Source organism: Thamnophis sirtalis, unplaced genomic scaffold, assembly GCF_051295495.1.
Source record: "Thamnophis sirtalis isolate CommonGarterSnake01/CBP01778 unplaced genomic scaffold, rThaSir2_p1.2 scaffold_9, whole genome shotgun sequence".
NCBI classification, from domain to species: Eukaryota; Metazoa; Chordata; class Lepidosauria; order Squamata; family Natricidae; genus Thamnophis; species Thamnophis sirtalis.
Window position 1 is genome coordinate 20,752,508 of NW_028261389.1, and position 15,941 is coordinate 20,768,448.

The window sequence follows — 15,941 nt, forward strand, 5'->3', positions numbered from 1 at the left end:
CAATCGGGCTTTTGAGCACATGCGCTAAAATATTCCCCTGAAATATTTAAACACTCACTTGGCCTGTCCCCAACATTTCCTGGTGGGGGGGAGATACCCCAGGTGCCCTGCGTGCACCTGCCGGCCACGCGGAACAGCCTAACAGAGGCCGCTCTCATTCCTTCTCTTAGTGGCAACCGCAAAAAGAGCAGCAGGCCCAGCGATGCTAGGGCTGGCAAGAGAGCACCAGAGACAGAACATCCGGCCTTCTCTTGATCAGCTGATCTGCAGGCCAAGGTGAAGGGGCCTCCTGCACCTCACAAATAATAAGACCGCCCCGAAAATAAGGCCAAGAGCTTATTTCGGGGGTTAATAGAAAATAAGACCCTGTCTTATTTTTGTGGAAACAAGGTTGATATTTAGCATGTCTGTTGAGTGTGCTTATTAAAAAAAGAAAACAGGCTGAATTGCCGTAGTATATAAGACATTATATAAGACATAGTATATAAGATATAAGATCTGGGAGCTGCAAGCAACTGTAAATTATGCTCAAGAGTTGAATGAAAGGGTGGAGGGCAAGCAGCAGCCTCTTGAGAGAGCTATTTCCAATCATGGCATCCAGCCTCAACTTACGGCAGTTTAGCAGATGGCACTGTAGCTTTACTGGACTTTTAACAATGGTGTAGAGATTTACACAGGTGTTGCATAGGAAACGCTTGCTGGAGAAGTGAGTTCTCTTACAAAATCGCACCTCTTCTCAACTGACCTTGGATATGCACGAGGAGCCCACTTTAAATCTAGAAATCATAGCCATAGAAGAGCATACCTGTAGCTCAGGGCTGAACTGTGAAATCTTTTGCTGCTCCGAGTTCGGTTGTTGCATGGATGTTATTTAGTCGGGTAATGAAATGTCTGCAACAAACAACGAAACTTGGAGAGCACAAGAGCTCTATAGAAATGTTATGTCGCCACTGAAAGGCACATCGATGCTGCTAAATAATTTGGCTCTGGGCCTGGCCAATCAGCAAAGCTGCACTTCTCATTTAACTTTCATTGCATCACACTTAGCAAAGCAGCCAAAACAAAGAAACAAACAATAATGCACCTTTCTTTCACCTCCAGTAAGAGGATTTTCTGGGAAGTGTGTATGTCTCATATGTCAAAAGCCTGAACAAAGCAAAAATTATATTCAGTTTCAGGAAATTATAAAAAGCAGAATTGTTTAAGGAGCTTTTGGTTTATAGCTGTCATCATCTTTTTTTACTGTATTTTAAAAGTGATCTGTGGTGGAACTGCTTACTGTTATGTAATTGTTCTCCAGATGATTTATTACGATGATTTGTTAAGAATTTCTTGATTGCAGCGGGCAAGAAATTAAATACATGTTCTTTTTGTACAAAAAAAATATTTTTATCAGGCTAGACTACAAAGACATGATTATGGTATTAGGAAAAGCTTACAATAAAAAGAAGAAAAAAATGGAAAAAATAAAGAACAGCTTAACCCTCAGTCCAAATCCCATTTGCTTCATTCCTTTTCTTTAAGTCGACTCAGGAAATATATCCTTAGCATCACTCAGGAAAATAATGTTATCTGAAAGCACAAAAATAAGAAACACCATCACATATCAACACAAGAAGCTGAGTCAAGACTACAATATAGAGATATATAGTGGTGGGATTCAGCCGTTTCGCAACAGTTCGGGTGAACCAGTAGTTAGAAGGAACCACTGTCCCCTCCCAGGAGTCTCCACACAGCCTATTTTGGATGCCAGGTAAGTGCAGGGGCCGCACGGAGGGTCTGGGAGGGCAAACATCGGGCCTTCTGGAAGTCCGAAAACGGGCCCATTTCTGGAAGGCCTGCAGAGCCTGGGGGAAGCTGTTTCTGCCTTCCTGGAAGCCCAGGGAAAATCTCTGGAGTCTCAGGCTCTGGAGGGCGAAAAACAGGCCTACCGGAAGTCTGGAAATGGGTTCGTTTCCGGCTTCTGGAGGACCTCCAGAGTCTGGGGAGAGAGTTTTCGCCCTCCCGGAGGCTCGGGAAACACCTTCAGAGTCTTGGGAGGGTGAAAACACCACCCCCTGCCATGGTGCAGGAGGCCAAGTAGGCCACACTCACCAAGTAACCGGGCAGAGAACTAACATTTTAGAATCCCACAACTGGATATATATTGCTAGATTTGGTGAGCAGCAACTTCCTTTTTTTCAGATTTATCTTTTCCAACTTGCCTTACAAACTATTTGTACAGGTAGCCCTCAACTTAATTCATTTAGTGACCATTCGAAGCTACAATAGCATTGAAAAAGTGACTTGACTGTTTTTCAAACTTACAACAGTTACAGTCCTGGAATCATATGATCAAAATTCAGATGCTTGGCAACTGACTCATATTTATGACAGTTGCAGTGTCCTGGGATCATGTGATCACCTTTTGCGATCTTCTGACAAGCAAAGTCAATGGGGAAGTCATATTCACTTAGCAACCATATTACTAATTTAACTGGAATGATTCACTTAACAGTGGCAAGAAGGAAATCCTTTAGGGACTTTTCACTGAGAACGGATAAAAATGAACGGTTGATTTCTGAAGTTTATTGATTAAAAATTATATCGGAAGAAGGAAATTATCTTACATAATTTGGTAGGGTGGAAATAGGCTTAACTGTGTTTGCAATTGCTACCAAGAAGGTTGGACGTCACTTTTTAAAATATTTTTCTCGGCTGACTTTCTCTTCCACTTTTCTATTTTCCTCTCATATTCTTTTCTTTTTACAATTTTTTAACATTTTTTGTAGCTTTTAACTTTGTAAAAATATTCAATATATTTTTTAATAAGCTTGCTTCCTTCTCCTGCTTTTAAAGTCTTTCTCTTGTAACACTAAGCCCAGCAGAGAGAAATAGCAGGAAGAGGAATCAATGGTCCAGCCAGCCATTCAAGTATTTCCTGCTACATGCCTGTATCTGAACTTTTAGCCATAGCTTACTTTCCCTTACAAAGCAAACACAAGGTGGTCATTCTTTGCAAGATAGAAAGCGAGTTGTTTGTCAGTTCTCAGACAAACAATCTTGCCAGCCTTGTATCTCTCAGATATGTTCAGCTTCCACCCCCATAGTCTACAACCCAATGTGGTAGGGGAGGATGAGGGCTGCAATTTAAGAAGGAACATTGCATTAAGAACTTTGTGCTCCTACAGACTTTTTAAAGAAGAGCATCCAAGAGAGACATCTAGTGGAAGAAATGGGCATTCAAGTATGGCCTGGTCCTCTGTGAATTTAACATCCGTCTGCACTTTCACAACCCGCATTTTCAAAACTTTTTACCTGCAATGACAGTTGTGGCTTGCCGCCTCACATTGTTTTTATCTGTATATTCGCCATAATCTATCTTTCCTTCCACGTAGAGCCGAGCACTGTCAAGAACCAAACATACAAATAATAGCATATTAATTGCAGCCCTCAATTTTCATTCTTTTTTTCTGTATTTTCCTATATTTATTCGTATTCCACCTTTATTATTTCTACAAATAAACTCAACACACAATACTCCTTTCTCCTTCTATTTTCCTCACAGGTGTGAGGTGTGACCCAACAGCCTTTCATGGCTAAGGTGGGACTTGAACTCAGTCTCCAGCTGTCTAGCCTGATGTCTTAACCACTAGACCATGGGTGTCAAACTCGCTGCATCATGTGTTTTGCGACGGTTTTCCCATTTGCAGAGCTTGGGTGGGTGTGGCCTGCATGTGAGGTATGCAGTCCACGGGCCGCCATTTGACATCCCTGCACTAGGCCAAACTGGCTCCCAGCTCTTTATTATGGTCAAGAACCAGAATCTCACTTGAAGGTAAACATTAAAAGTTACAAAATAAAAGAACCTAAACAGTAACAAAAAAGCAATTGGTTACAATAGGTTTTACATACAATAAAACAAAATTTAGCTAATTCAAAGAAATTCAATTATACTGGGTGACTACCAGCAATGGCACTTAACAGAAATTTAAACGGTTTAGGAATTTAATTAATTGCAGAAACAAAATGTAGCTGTGCATTTTTATAAAACGAGCAACACAATTATATATGCATGGTTTGTATTTTCAACTACTCCTATCAACTATGAGAGTTTTAAAAGAATAAATGATTTTCCTCCAAGGACGGCTGTTGAACATATTTTGAAATATGCTAGGGTTAGCACTCTCTGAATTTGGGGATATTTGCTTTAAAATCTCTTGCTGAACTAAGTAAGTTTCAAATCTTGTAAAACTTTGGCCTTCACCTTTAATTGGAGACTTACTTTCTTGTAATCAAATCAGTATTTAACTGCTCCCATCAGTACATGCTGCTTATATGTTAATTACTGTACATGAATTACAGAAGATCCGAGAAGAGGATTTTAATTGTTGCCAAGGTTGAGTTTGGCATAAGGGACTGCCAAAATAATTATATCGGGCCCACAACAAACCATGTGCATCCACCTACTTTCCTAACTTTTTCCCTAAGGAGTATTTTAAAAAAAATGATAGAGAGCTGTGGCCTAATTTTTCCTTTTACCACCCCGCCATAAGAGAAAAAAACCTTGTTTCTCAACCTTGGCAACTTTAAGGTGGGTGGACTTCAACTCCCAGAATTCCTCAGCCAGCTAAGCTAAAAGAAAATGCATCTCTCCTAAGCTGTTCATTTTTGCCCAGACAACTGGGCAAATCTGGCTCCAGCACACAGAGAAGTACCAAGGACCAGAGTACCATAGAAAACAGCACATTAAAAATAAATAAGATATCGCCACCCTTTGAGTTTATCATTGGGAAGATGATTAGAGTTTCAAGAAAGGCCAGCTCCTCCCAGACAGCATTAAGCACAACATGATTTGTGAACCTGGAATGCTAGAAATAAACTCTTATTAGAATGAAGCATGTTGGAAAAAGTTCACCCAGCATCTGCATCTCAGTTCAACTTACCCTTTCTTCACAAACCGATAAGCTAAGTCTCTCAGCCCCGGCCTGAACACGGAGATTCTGTGCCATGTAGTCTTCTGCGTAATATCGTCTAGATCACATAAAACATAGAAAAGATTTTTTTTAGCAACAACCAGAGATCCTGCTCACGCTTGTGCAGGAGAGGCTGCACGCACATGCGCAGGTGGGTGGGTGTTGCTCACCCATGCTTGGGTGGGCGGGCACGCGCATGCGATATTGCACACAAAGTTTTGGCACACCTTTAGAAAAAGATTAGCCATCACTGCACTATACAATCAGCTTTACCAGTTGGTTGCTGGACAAGATTCCAAGACTATGAAAACCATTAGCAGGTGATTGCAAGAAGAGAAGGTGTTAAAATGAACTTTAAAAGTTAAGAATTGAGAGAATCGTGATTATATGTAATTTTGAACCCAAGAATCTAGGAGAAATCCCATTTGGAGAACGTTCCAAGATGGCAAGGCATTTAATTATCCCTACTGGAAGAAGAGAATATACTCTCCTTATTTTCCTGCTACAATCGGGTTTGTGGTTCTGATGCAGCTGACCAAAATGGAGTTGAGAGTGGGGTGGCTTTTATACCTTCTTTTGGGCTTTGTATTTGAGCTTCCTGTGCAAGAACATGCATTCTATTGGCTGTTGTCAGACTCCCATGTAGGGATTGTGTAGGGGTCATAGCTGGCTCTACAGGCAAAGTACAAATCTTAGATGGTTGTCTGAGCTACGTTTGGTTGAAGTTTGGACTGCTCTGAGGGTGATGCAATAAGTCCTATTGTTGGCTTAATGGCTTTGTCCTGTGTTGGATCGTGAGTGAGGGCTAATCCTATCATTCTGCCTTTGTTTCAAAATATCATGTCTTGAACGGATTACCAAATCTGCTTTTCTAAAAGCTGACCACAGTATCTGTTGGGGGCAGGGAGATTTGAGTCTGCTTTCTATCTTTAAAAAACTTGTTTCTTCATTTCTCATTTAGGGAAATATAGTATTCTTCCCTTTTTAGTATTTCCCAAAATATTTCATTCTTGTAGGAGAGGGGCGGGTGCTAACTTTCTACAATGCAGTCTCAAAGGAGACTGAGCCCATACATAGTTCAGTTTAATACCGAAATGGTCAACAAGCTATTGCTACACACACTTACCTCCTTGAACCACTTCGCTGTCTCCTGATCGCCACATCTCATTGGTGGCTAGGCTGAAAATTGTGACAGGATTTTTTCCTTCCATTTGTCTCATGACCGGATCCTGTCCTACTCGACCAAGCAGTTGGATACGATTTAAAGCTAGACAAAACATCAACAGCAAATGGTAAAGAAGAATGCACAAAAGATGCATTGCTACAACAGGACACTAAGAAGCCATTCTTTGTCCCTTGAGAAGCTACTCACATCTTTCTAGGGTGGTTGAGACCTCAGATTCATGTCTTACAAACTGACGCATCACCTAGAGAAAGAAAATACATAAGGCAGCCATTCCAATTGCCGACATCATTCCATGGAGAGATTCAACAGATTGTCTCTCAACTACATTTAGATTGTAGTTCCCATCCAGCACAGTCACTCTGACTTTGAGAGTTGCCATTCCACTATATCCAAGGGGCTGCTGATATAATTCTACAGAGGAATTATTGAGTCTGTCATCTGCACCTCTACAACTGTCTGGTTTGGTTCTGCAACCCAACAAGGCAGACACAGACTTCAGAGGATAATTAGAACTGCAGAAAAAACACTTGCTACCAACCTGCCTTCCCCTGAGGACCTGCACACTGCACGAGTCAAAAAGAGGGTCATTAAAATATTTACAGACCCCTCACATCCTGGACATAAATTGTTTCAACTTCTACCCTCAAAACGACGCTATAGAGCACTGCATACCAAGACAACTAGACACAAGAAGAGTTTTTTTCCAAATGGCATCACTCTGCTAAACCAATAATTCCCTCCCCACTGTCAAACCATTCATTAAGGCTGCATTACTATTACTATTAGTCTTCTCATCATTCCTATCACTGATCTCCCACTTATGACTGCATGACTGTAGCTTTATTGCTTGTATCCTTACAATTTATATTGATAGTTTCCTGATTGCTTATTTGTACCCTGTGACTATCATTAAGTATTGTACCCTATGACTCTTGACAAATGTATCTTGTCTTTTTATGTACGCTGAGTACATATTCTACATGGGGAAGGCTGCAAAAGAACTTTCTTTGAGTGAACCTTACCCAACTGGGAAAAATGGGCAGGTGAATGTTGCTGTTTTATATAGGTGATCCCTATCACCTTATCCCCATATTAGCAGCTGTGTGACAGACACACACAAAAGGATTAATCAAAGATCTAACCCTGAACAGGGTTCTCATACTTTAGCACTGGGCCTATGAAATGGCAGGACAGGCAAATGTCTGTTTTAGGTAGCTAGATTGGAAAACAGAAGCCACGTTGCCTCCCAAATTAAAAGCCCCTATTCAGGCAATAAGAGCAACCTCTTCAATCAACAGTCAGATATCTATTGCTACCCAGTTTCAGAAGGCAGGCAGATTAGTTGTTTTTTTTAAATAGACATTTGAAATCTTGCAGAAAATGTGCACAGTAGAGGAAATCATTGGATAGATTTGTAACCAATGTTAAGTCATAGTTTAGTTTCACCTGTCTGTTGAAGAATCCAATATAGGCTTTCTTCACTTATAATACCGAGCCATAAACTACTATGTAAAATCACAGAGACTAGGTTCATGCACTCAAGTAACTAAACCACATTGTAGTATTTGTGAACCTGATCTTGATCTCAATTTTATTCTAGAGGAAGGTATGCCTCTTTCTTATTCATGCTTTTCTTCTTCCTTCATTTCTGAACCAATTTATTTCAAATTCAATTCTTCTAGTTGTTGGCACTGGGTCCTGGTTTAGATTATGAAGAGGTGGGGTGAGTGGACCCATACTTATGCCTCCATTATTGCCCTCATTATTGCCATCAGTAGTGACTGTGTTTCCTCATCTTCCTCCTCAGTATCACCTACTAGGTTTCAAGTTAGCAGAGAGCCAGATATAAATAGCCAGCAAAATACTGCCTTTTTTCAAATTGCTATTTACTTACTATGCTACTTCTCTGGGCTAGAAGAAGGGAATGAGTTAATGAGTAGCATGCAAATTTATTTTTTACAAGTTCAGTTCTCATCATCATCTTCTTCATTTAACGACCCCATAATCCTTTGCGGGGTGGAGTCTGGGCAACTGAATGGAACTAGCAGAGTGTTTTAATGGCCAAATTCCTTTCCTGTTGCCAATGCAGAGTTTTGTTCAGTAGATATATTCTCATTGTGCCCAGAGAGAGAAATATCTTCCTCTGCCTAGGATTGAACTCGCAGCTTCCTGATTGTGAGGTGAAAGCTCCACCTCTAGGCCACTGCTCCACTCCACAATTTCAGTTCTCATACATTATTAAAAATATTAAGGAGACTGAAGCAAACCCTTCCCTGATTCTCATGGATATAACACACTGACCTTTGTAAGATTCTGTTAAAATACACCAATGTTTTTTCAAACTTGTAAAGTTGTGTAGACTTCAACTCCCAGAATATCACAGTCAGCAAGAAATTGAAACCCACACATCTTAAAGTTTGAAAAAAAATTGATAGACCATCTCAATAAAGTGTGCTCTAGTCATCCTGTGAAGAAGAAACAAACCCTCCTGATATGCATTTCCTTGAATGACTGACATTATTCAACCTCTGTAACTCTGTAACTCCAAATCCATTCAGTAAACGTTCCCCTCGCACATATGTGCTAGTTGTTCCCGACTCCAGGGGGCAGTACTCATCTCTGTTTCAAAGTCAAAAAGCCAACGCTGTCCAAAGACGTCTCTGTGGTCATGTGGCTGGCATAACTAAACACTGAAGGCGCACGGAATGCTGTTACCTTCCCACTAAAAGTGGTTCCTATTTTTCTACTTGCATTTTTACATGCTTTCGAACTGCTAGGTTGGCAGAAGCTGGGACAAGTAACAGGAGCTCAGTCCATTATGAGGCACTAGTGATTCGAACCACCGAACTGCCAACCTTCCTGATCGACAAGCTTAGCGTCTTAGCCACTGAGCCACTGCATCCCTCAACCAATAGACATACTGTTTAAAGATGATGGGAGAGGCAGTCCAACACATAAAACCCAAGGATCGTAAGATATAAACAATAGTTTTCATAAAACATGCCTCCCAAATGATAAAATGGAATACCTGAAATAACGGCCTGTGAAACATTGTTGCTGTTTCATTTGTTATTACGTTTGAAGATGTTCTGAAAGACAAAGAAAATATTAAAACAGTCCATTTCCAATTAACAGTTTAATGTTGGGAGTAAGCAAAGATTCATAATGGATCATTAATTGATTATTCCACAACCTCAAATCCTATTGCTGTATTATACCATTACCCGTAACTTCTTCTAGCAATGCTTCAACCAGCATTGTCCAGGGAGAGAAGTAAACTGAAGAAAAAATGCAGTTCCTTAAGACTTCCTTCTGCCAAGATTGGACTTAGGTAGATAAGTCTCCAGTAATGAGCTTGATTCAAAAATATGGTACTTGTCAGAATACTGTTTATTTATTACAGCAGCATCCTGTGCAGCTGGGCTTCATGGCTTGGCTTTCATTTCTGCATTTTCTTTTCTTTCTTTTTTAAAGATACTCAGATGCAAAAATAGAACACAGGGAAAAGAAACAAGAAGTGAAAAGGAAAAAAAAGAGTGCCTCACCAAGAAACATGCACCAGTCCAATTCCATATACTGTAGCAGAGGTGGGCAAAGGGATAAGAAATAACTTAACATCAATCATTAGCTGAGCTCATGCATTGTTCCAAGTCATAATATCATTTGTTTTGCTTTCACTTCATCCACTGTATGAATCAAACACCTCTGGCATCACACTAGTATAGCCTTTATTGTCATTGTATCTAGTATTCCTCTCTCACACCAAGATGATGGAATCAAGACCTTTTTGATAAGGATGGTTTGCAGCTCCATTCAGTACAGAGCAAAAACAGAAGACTTAATAGAATAAAATAGAATAAGAATAGAATTCTTTATTGGCCAAGTGTGATTAGGCACACAAGGAATTTGTATTTGGTGCAAATGTTCTCAGTGTACATAAGAAAAATAAAATAGAATACATTCATCGAGAATCATAAGATACAAACTTAAAAAAAATACAAGTGGGAAAAATTAAGTGTCATCGAGTTAGGAAAAATGTTAAATATGGGTCACCTTTGTGACTTGATAATCCTCCATCCGTAGTTCATACCTTAGCAAATAGTATACTTTGAAATCATTATCTTCTTGGTGAAATTTTAAAAAACCCTATTTGAGGCAGAAACTTGCGAAGTCAAGCTTAAAGGAAAACAAGGTCCTGGGGCTCAGGGAAACTTGCTTCCCACTAAATACTCAGGAAATAAAACCTTGTTATCTGTTGCGCTTGGGTGGAATTAATGCCCACGTGTTTGCAAGAGAGGGAAAAAAGCAAAGCCTCCCGGCGGTGGATTCTTTTCCCTCGTGACCACGTGGTCTACCCTCTATGCCAGGGGTCTCTAAAGTGGGCAACTTTAAGACTTGTGGACTTCAACTCCCAAAATTCCCCAGCCAGCTATGCTGGCTGGAAGATTCTGGGAGTTGAAGTCCTCAAGTCTTAAAAGTTGCCAGGTTTGGGGACCTCTGCTCTATCCCCATGTCCCTTCGGGACGCCTTCAGCCAGCATGCTGGCTAAGCACGATAGGCTTTGTAATCCGACGCATCAAGACGGCACCCCATTTGGGGGCGGGGAGGGTTATATTGACACCTAAATGGGGAAGCTTGTTTGCATTCGCTGGTGACGATCCAGATATATATATATATATATAACATAACCGAGATGCCGGATTAGGAAAACGCGAGCAATAGTAATTATGTAAGAAGCTGTCCCGTTCCTTCCCGCCAGAAACGGGCGCCGACCGCCTTGCCCGGATATTACTCACTTGTTTGCTTTCCAGCAGACGCCAGCAAATGCCTCGGCGCGCAGAGAAAGGCAGCACACTACAAAGCCTCCCGTCCGAAAGCCTCACGTGACTTGCAGGCGCTTCCTATAGGGTATTTACCCTTAATGAGAAGGCGGCTCGCCATAGAGTTGCCGGGGCCTAGAAGAGCCTTGTGCCCGTAGTAAAGCGAGATCGTCGCCAGCTTCCGTTTCCTCCGGAAGTTCGAGCTGTGACCCGCCCCTCCCTCCCTCCCTCCCTCCCTCCCTCCCTCCCTCCCTCCCTCTTTATTTGGTTTGTCAAATACGTACAAGATAGCAGGTATAAATATAAGCACGGACATGAACAAAGGAAATGAAAACAAATTGTAAGGGTTTTGAATTCAGCTCAGAATCTGATAATTCCAATGAAACTCTGAACCCCCTGCTACTGATAATCAGTTTTTATTTTCTGCAGAAAGCAAAAAAGAGAGAGACTTGACAGCATTTTTGTCTCCCACCTTAACAACAGGCATAGAGAGAGAAGGGGGGGAAAAAACAGGCGTGAGCCTCACCGTCCAGTCATGAAAAAAAACTTTTTGTCAAACTTCTTATAGTCTTTACACAGCTTGTATAGATCGTCATAGTGTAAGAGCCGAGGTGGCGCAGTGGGTAGAGTGCAGTACTGCTAGTTCAGCAGTACTGCAGTTCAGCGGTTCAAATCTCACCGGCTCAGGGTTGACTCAGCCTTCCATCCTTCTGAGGTGGGTAAAATGAGGACCCAGATTGTGGGGGCAATATGCTGACTCTCTGTAAACTGCTTAGAGAGGCCTGAAAGGCCTATGAAGCGGTATATAAGTCTAACTGCTATTGCTATTGCTATTGTTAGAAACATTTCATATTACACAAACTTGATTTTTTCCAGCGTACTGCAAACAATGGATTTTAGAAGAGGAAAGAAATACGTTTTCTGGCATAAAGACGCTTTGTTAGGGAATGCTAAACACACATTATCATGGTTATTTTACTGAATCCACTTTTTACTTTTCACAAGTACTTACTTTACTAGGCTAAGCTTGGCAATTCGCCTAGAAGTTTTATCTATGAAGTTGGCACGTTAGGTTACAATGGAGCATCTCAACAGCAATCTATCAAAAGCTGAATTGGGTTACACTCTTGTGTATGCTCTAAACCTTCAGGGGTCCTTTCAAAATAAATGGGGACAGTAGGACAGGGATGGTAACAGGTGGCTTCCTGCCAGTTCTAACCTCTTCTATAGAAGAGGTTCCACAAATCTACCGTGCCGTTTAGAACCAGTTCCAGATCCCTCCCCCTCCCGTCCGCACCACGCTTGCCCACCCCCTGCTCACTGATTGGCTGGCTCACCAATCACCCTGCCTGCCTCTAAGTCTAAGAGTCCTATCGAAACCTTAAAGTCTTAAAGATGTCAAGTTTGAACATCCCTGAGGTTTTTTTTTCTAAAGGGTTAGGGGTGCAAGGGTCTCGTAACTTGACAGCTTTAGGACTTGCATGCTTCAAATGCCAGTTTCTGAGCCAACATTTTGGTTGCTAAGCAAGAGGGTTGTTAAGTGAGTTTCACCACATTTTACAAGTTGGCCATGCCCACCCAATCACATGACTGCCAAGCAACTCCCACTTGGTCACATGGCTGGCAAGTCACTTTCACCCAGTCACATTTCCAGCAAGCCACTCCCACAAAGCAGGCCACACCTACAGAAGAGATTCTAAAATTTTTGAAACCCACTACTGGACAGTAGACGCTGGTGCGCTTATGCACTCCTCCTTTACGGGCCTCTTAGGAATGGGGTGAGGTCCACAGTAGACAGTTTAAGGTTATGGGGGTTTGACGTTGAAACCAGAGTCAGGTAGTGCATTCCAGGCATTGACCACTGTTGCTGAAGTTGTTTTTTCTGCAATCAAGTTTGGAGCTGTTTACCTTAAGTTTGTATCGATTGTTCACCCTTGAAGCTGAAATATTTGTTGACAGGATGTTGTAACAGACAATTTTGTGTATTATGCTTAGGTGAGACTGTAGGGAGCGCAGTTCCACATTGTCCAAACCCAAAATTTCGAGCTTTCCTCTTTCCCCTCTCTCCTCTGTCTCCTTTATCTCCCTCTCCTCTATCCCTCTCTCCTCTCCCCCACCTCCCTCTCCCTTTTCTTCCCTCTCTCTCCTCCCTCCTCTCACTCTTTCTCTCTCCCTCCTCTCCTTCCACTCTCCTCCCTCTCCTCTCTCCCTCCCTCCATCCCTCTCCCCCTCCTCTCCTTCCTTCCTCCCCTCTAGCCCTCCCTCCCATTTCTCCTCTCTCTCCTTCCCTCACCCCTCTTTCTCCCTCCCCCCCTCTCTCTCCATTGCAAAGGTTTTGGTTCTTTCAGGCTTATTTCTCTGTGTAATTGAGAATGAGGGTAGTATAGGCATTTCCATTTGTTTGTGGTTTCTTTCGCTTTATTTATTTAAAACATAAGCTCTTTCAGACGTGTAGGCATGATTCACAGGCTGGCTGTAAATTGCAGCCAACAGGAAGCCAAGATGAAACTTGTGCTTTGGCAGACAACATGTGTTCAGACAACAGGAACCAAACTTACAACTTTTCTAACACCTCTATGTCGAAGGGGCTTTTGAGTTTAACCTCTTCAAAGTTAATTATTTCGTTCTTCATTGCTCCAGGGTGTTCAGGAGGATTGTTTCCTAGGCAAGTTCTATCAGAATTTGGCCACATTTCTTGATCCAGATTTGGGTAACTCCACTACCAAAACAATTTCAGTACTATATTCTAAAGCCCAGTTTTTAAAAGTCCATATAATCAGTACAATCGAGATGTGTCTGAAGTTGCAAGGCTATTGCGTTCTAGATCACTTAAGAAATAGAAATTGGGCTATAATTATATAGATCTCTCTATTCCAGGGACTCTTTGTAAGTACCTCTACAAATTCTTAGTGGGGAGCATTTTTCACCTTACTTAGTCATAGAGCAATCCATATTAACATTTAATCAGTCATAAAAAGCAAACATCTTATTTCTCCAAAGATGCATTTTTTTTTTAAAAAAAAATCAAATTTCAATCATTTAAGAGCTCTATCCCACACTGAGTTCTGAGAAGATAGTGAAATACTGTCAGGCACAGCAAATAGAGCAACTTGTAAATAGATAAATTATGGCATAGTAAACAACTTTATTGACTTCTACCCATGTTTCAAGAATGTGCCCGGACTGCTAAGGTTCCATGGGTCTTGGGGAAGCTCAAGCTGATGTCATTTGCAATCGCACAATGATTTCAAGCTATATCCCTGCTTGACCCTTCCTTCCAGCCTAACTGGTTGTTTCCCAACATCAACAAGTGATTATCACAGAGAAAAAGATGCACATGTTTACATGAGTGAAATCACTACACCCACTCTTCATTTAGTGACTATCTTAGTGATCATTCACAAATATGATAATAAAGTCATTTTCTGACCAATGCATCAATTTATGACCAAATTTAATGCACCTGACAATGCATGCTAAAGTAATATTGGTATAGTAGTATTAACTATATTTTCAGAATGAGATGATAATAACCATTTCTCTCCCCCCTCCCTCTGTCTCTTACATACACACACATAGACACACACTTCACTTAACAGTGGCAACATTTCGCTTAACAACCTAGTCAAATGGGATAGAACTTAGTTGCTAAACAAGAAGTAGGTCTACCTTCAAACAACTTCACTCTTATCAAATACTGTTTTTATTTATTCCATTTTTTTTACTGGTTTGAAAAAAGTAAAGGTTTACTATTGCTGGACTTTAATTTACCAGTGACAATTCTTTGCCACATCTAGATTTATTGATACCTGCTTTGACCTCTCCAAAGGAATATTTTAATGCAATCCCAACAATTCACCCAATGACATTTCCTCCAAGCAGAATTAGATTGTCCATTCCCATCGGGCAGCAACTCTGTATGGTTATGTGTCTACAGAATAGGCCAAGCAATGTGTTAAAGTGGATAAAGTTGCCATCCCTCTCTTGTAAAGCAGTGTGCAAAATACGCAATCCTTTAAATAAACAACTTCAAAAGTTTTATTCACAAGTGCAACTAAAAGAAGATCTCAATAGACTGTTGGCTGTCCAGCAGCTAGACATAAAATCATATTCTGGAATGTCTAGGGAGCTCATATAGTAAGTTTGCAACTAAACTTATAAATAGAAGAGTGAGCTTTGGACATGCATAATACTATTCATAGTTAACATTTTAACTGGAATATAAGATTTGCTTTATTAGATTTTTTTTGTTTTTTTTTACAAAATAGAACAGCAGAACTCTTAAAAAGAAGATCTACTGTCTCTGTGCTTCAACTGTTAACACCTAGCCACCAAAACTGTATTTTCTATGTATCTGTCACTCATCAAAAATAAAGCAGGCACACCCTTTCTGAACAAATATGTTCAACCTCCCTGCTATTGCATTGGAAAGAGATATAATCTGATTTGAAGACACATTTTCCTCAACTTCTGTACTTTATTAAATGTTATCTGCTCAGACTGTTTAATACAATATATTTTGCTCAAGTTGTGTTTTTTTGTTGGGAAGAGAATTCCAAGGTAGGACCCGGCTTCTTACAATTGTTTCATGAACCTCAAGAATATCAGTTAACCACTGCTGCCTACGAACACTGGAAATTTCTGACTTTAAAAAAAAATATAAACAGTGGAATACAGAGGTCTTTGAAATTGAATGAATATAAAAGTTAAACAAAAAAAGCTATGGATATTCAGAAAACCCAAGGGAGAAAATATGCCAATCAGTTTAAATAAGGGCTTGACACCCTCCTAAGGCATTGGAATAAAAAAATCCAGGATCATGGAACTACATATTAGTACTAAGCATCAAAGTTAAGGAAGTTCATTTTGAAGATTTGGTCTGCTTAAAGTTTTGCCATGAGCCTCTTCTGAAAGTATATGTCTGATTGTGTTCATGATTTATAGCTGTTGGGTTCATAGAGGATTAAGGTGGTTTATGTT

General features: G+C 40.7%; 1 protein-coding gene across 2 annotated transcripts; it reads right to left on the reverse strand.

The window, feature by feature from the left end:
* Positions 1-1,322: 1,322 nt before the first annotated feature.
* SSBP1 (single stranded DNA binding protein 1) lies at positions 1,323-11,071 on the reverse strand. Of its 2 annotated transcripts, none has more exons than XM_087723000.1 (7): positions 9,366-9,453; positions 9,170-9,230; positions 6,328-6,382; positions 6,082-6,222; positions 4,926-5,013; positions 3,298-3,386; positions 1,323-1,572 (listed from the first exon to the last, which is right to left on the reverse strand). In XM_087723000.1, exons 2-7 carry the CDS (start codon positions 9,191-9,193, stop codon positions 1,520-1,522), a joined length of 450 nt encoding a protein of 149 aa, XP_087579126.1. In that variant the 5' UTR covers positions 9,194-9,230; positions 9,366-9,453; the 3' UTR covers positions 1,323-1,519. The 2 variants fall into 2 exon arrangements, with proteins under 2 accessions (XP_087579126.1, XP_087579125.1); XM_087722999.1 differs by lacking the exon at positions 9,366-9,453 and adding an exon at positions 10,938-11,071 and having other exon boundaries at positions 1,325-1,572.
* Positions 11,072-15,941: the final 4,870 nt, after the last annotated feature.

What these genes read in the sequence shown, in the direction of transcription:
- SSBP1 (XM_087723000.1), bottom strand. Translation starts at nt 9,193, where the DNA reads ATGTTTCACAGGCCGTTATTTCAG. An exon ending in CAGCGAAGTGGTTCAAGGAG is followed by an intron (nt 5,014 to 6,081) that starts GTAAGTGTGTGT and finishes TATGTGATCTAG; the next exon opens with ACGATATTACGCAGAAGACT. An exon ending in AGCCACAACTGTCATTGCAG is followed by an intron (nt 1,573 to 3,297) that starts GTAAAAAGTTTT and finishes TTGTGCTTTCAG; the next exon opens with ATAACATTATTTTCCTGAGT.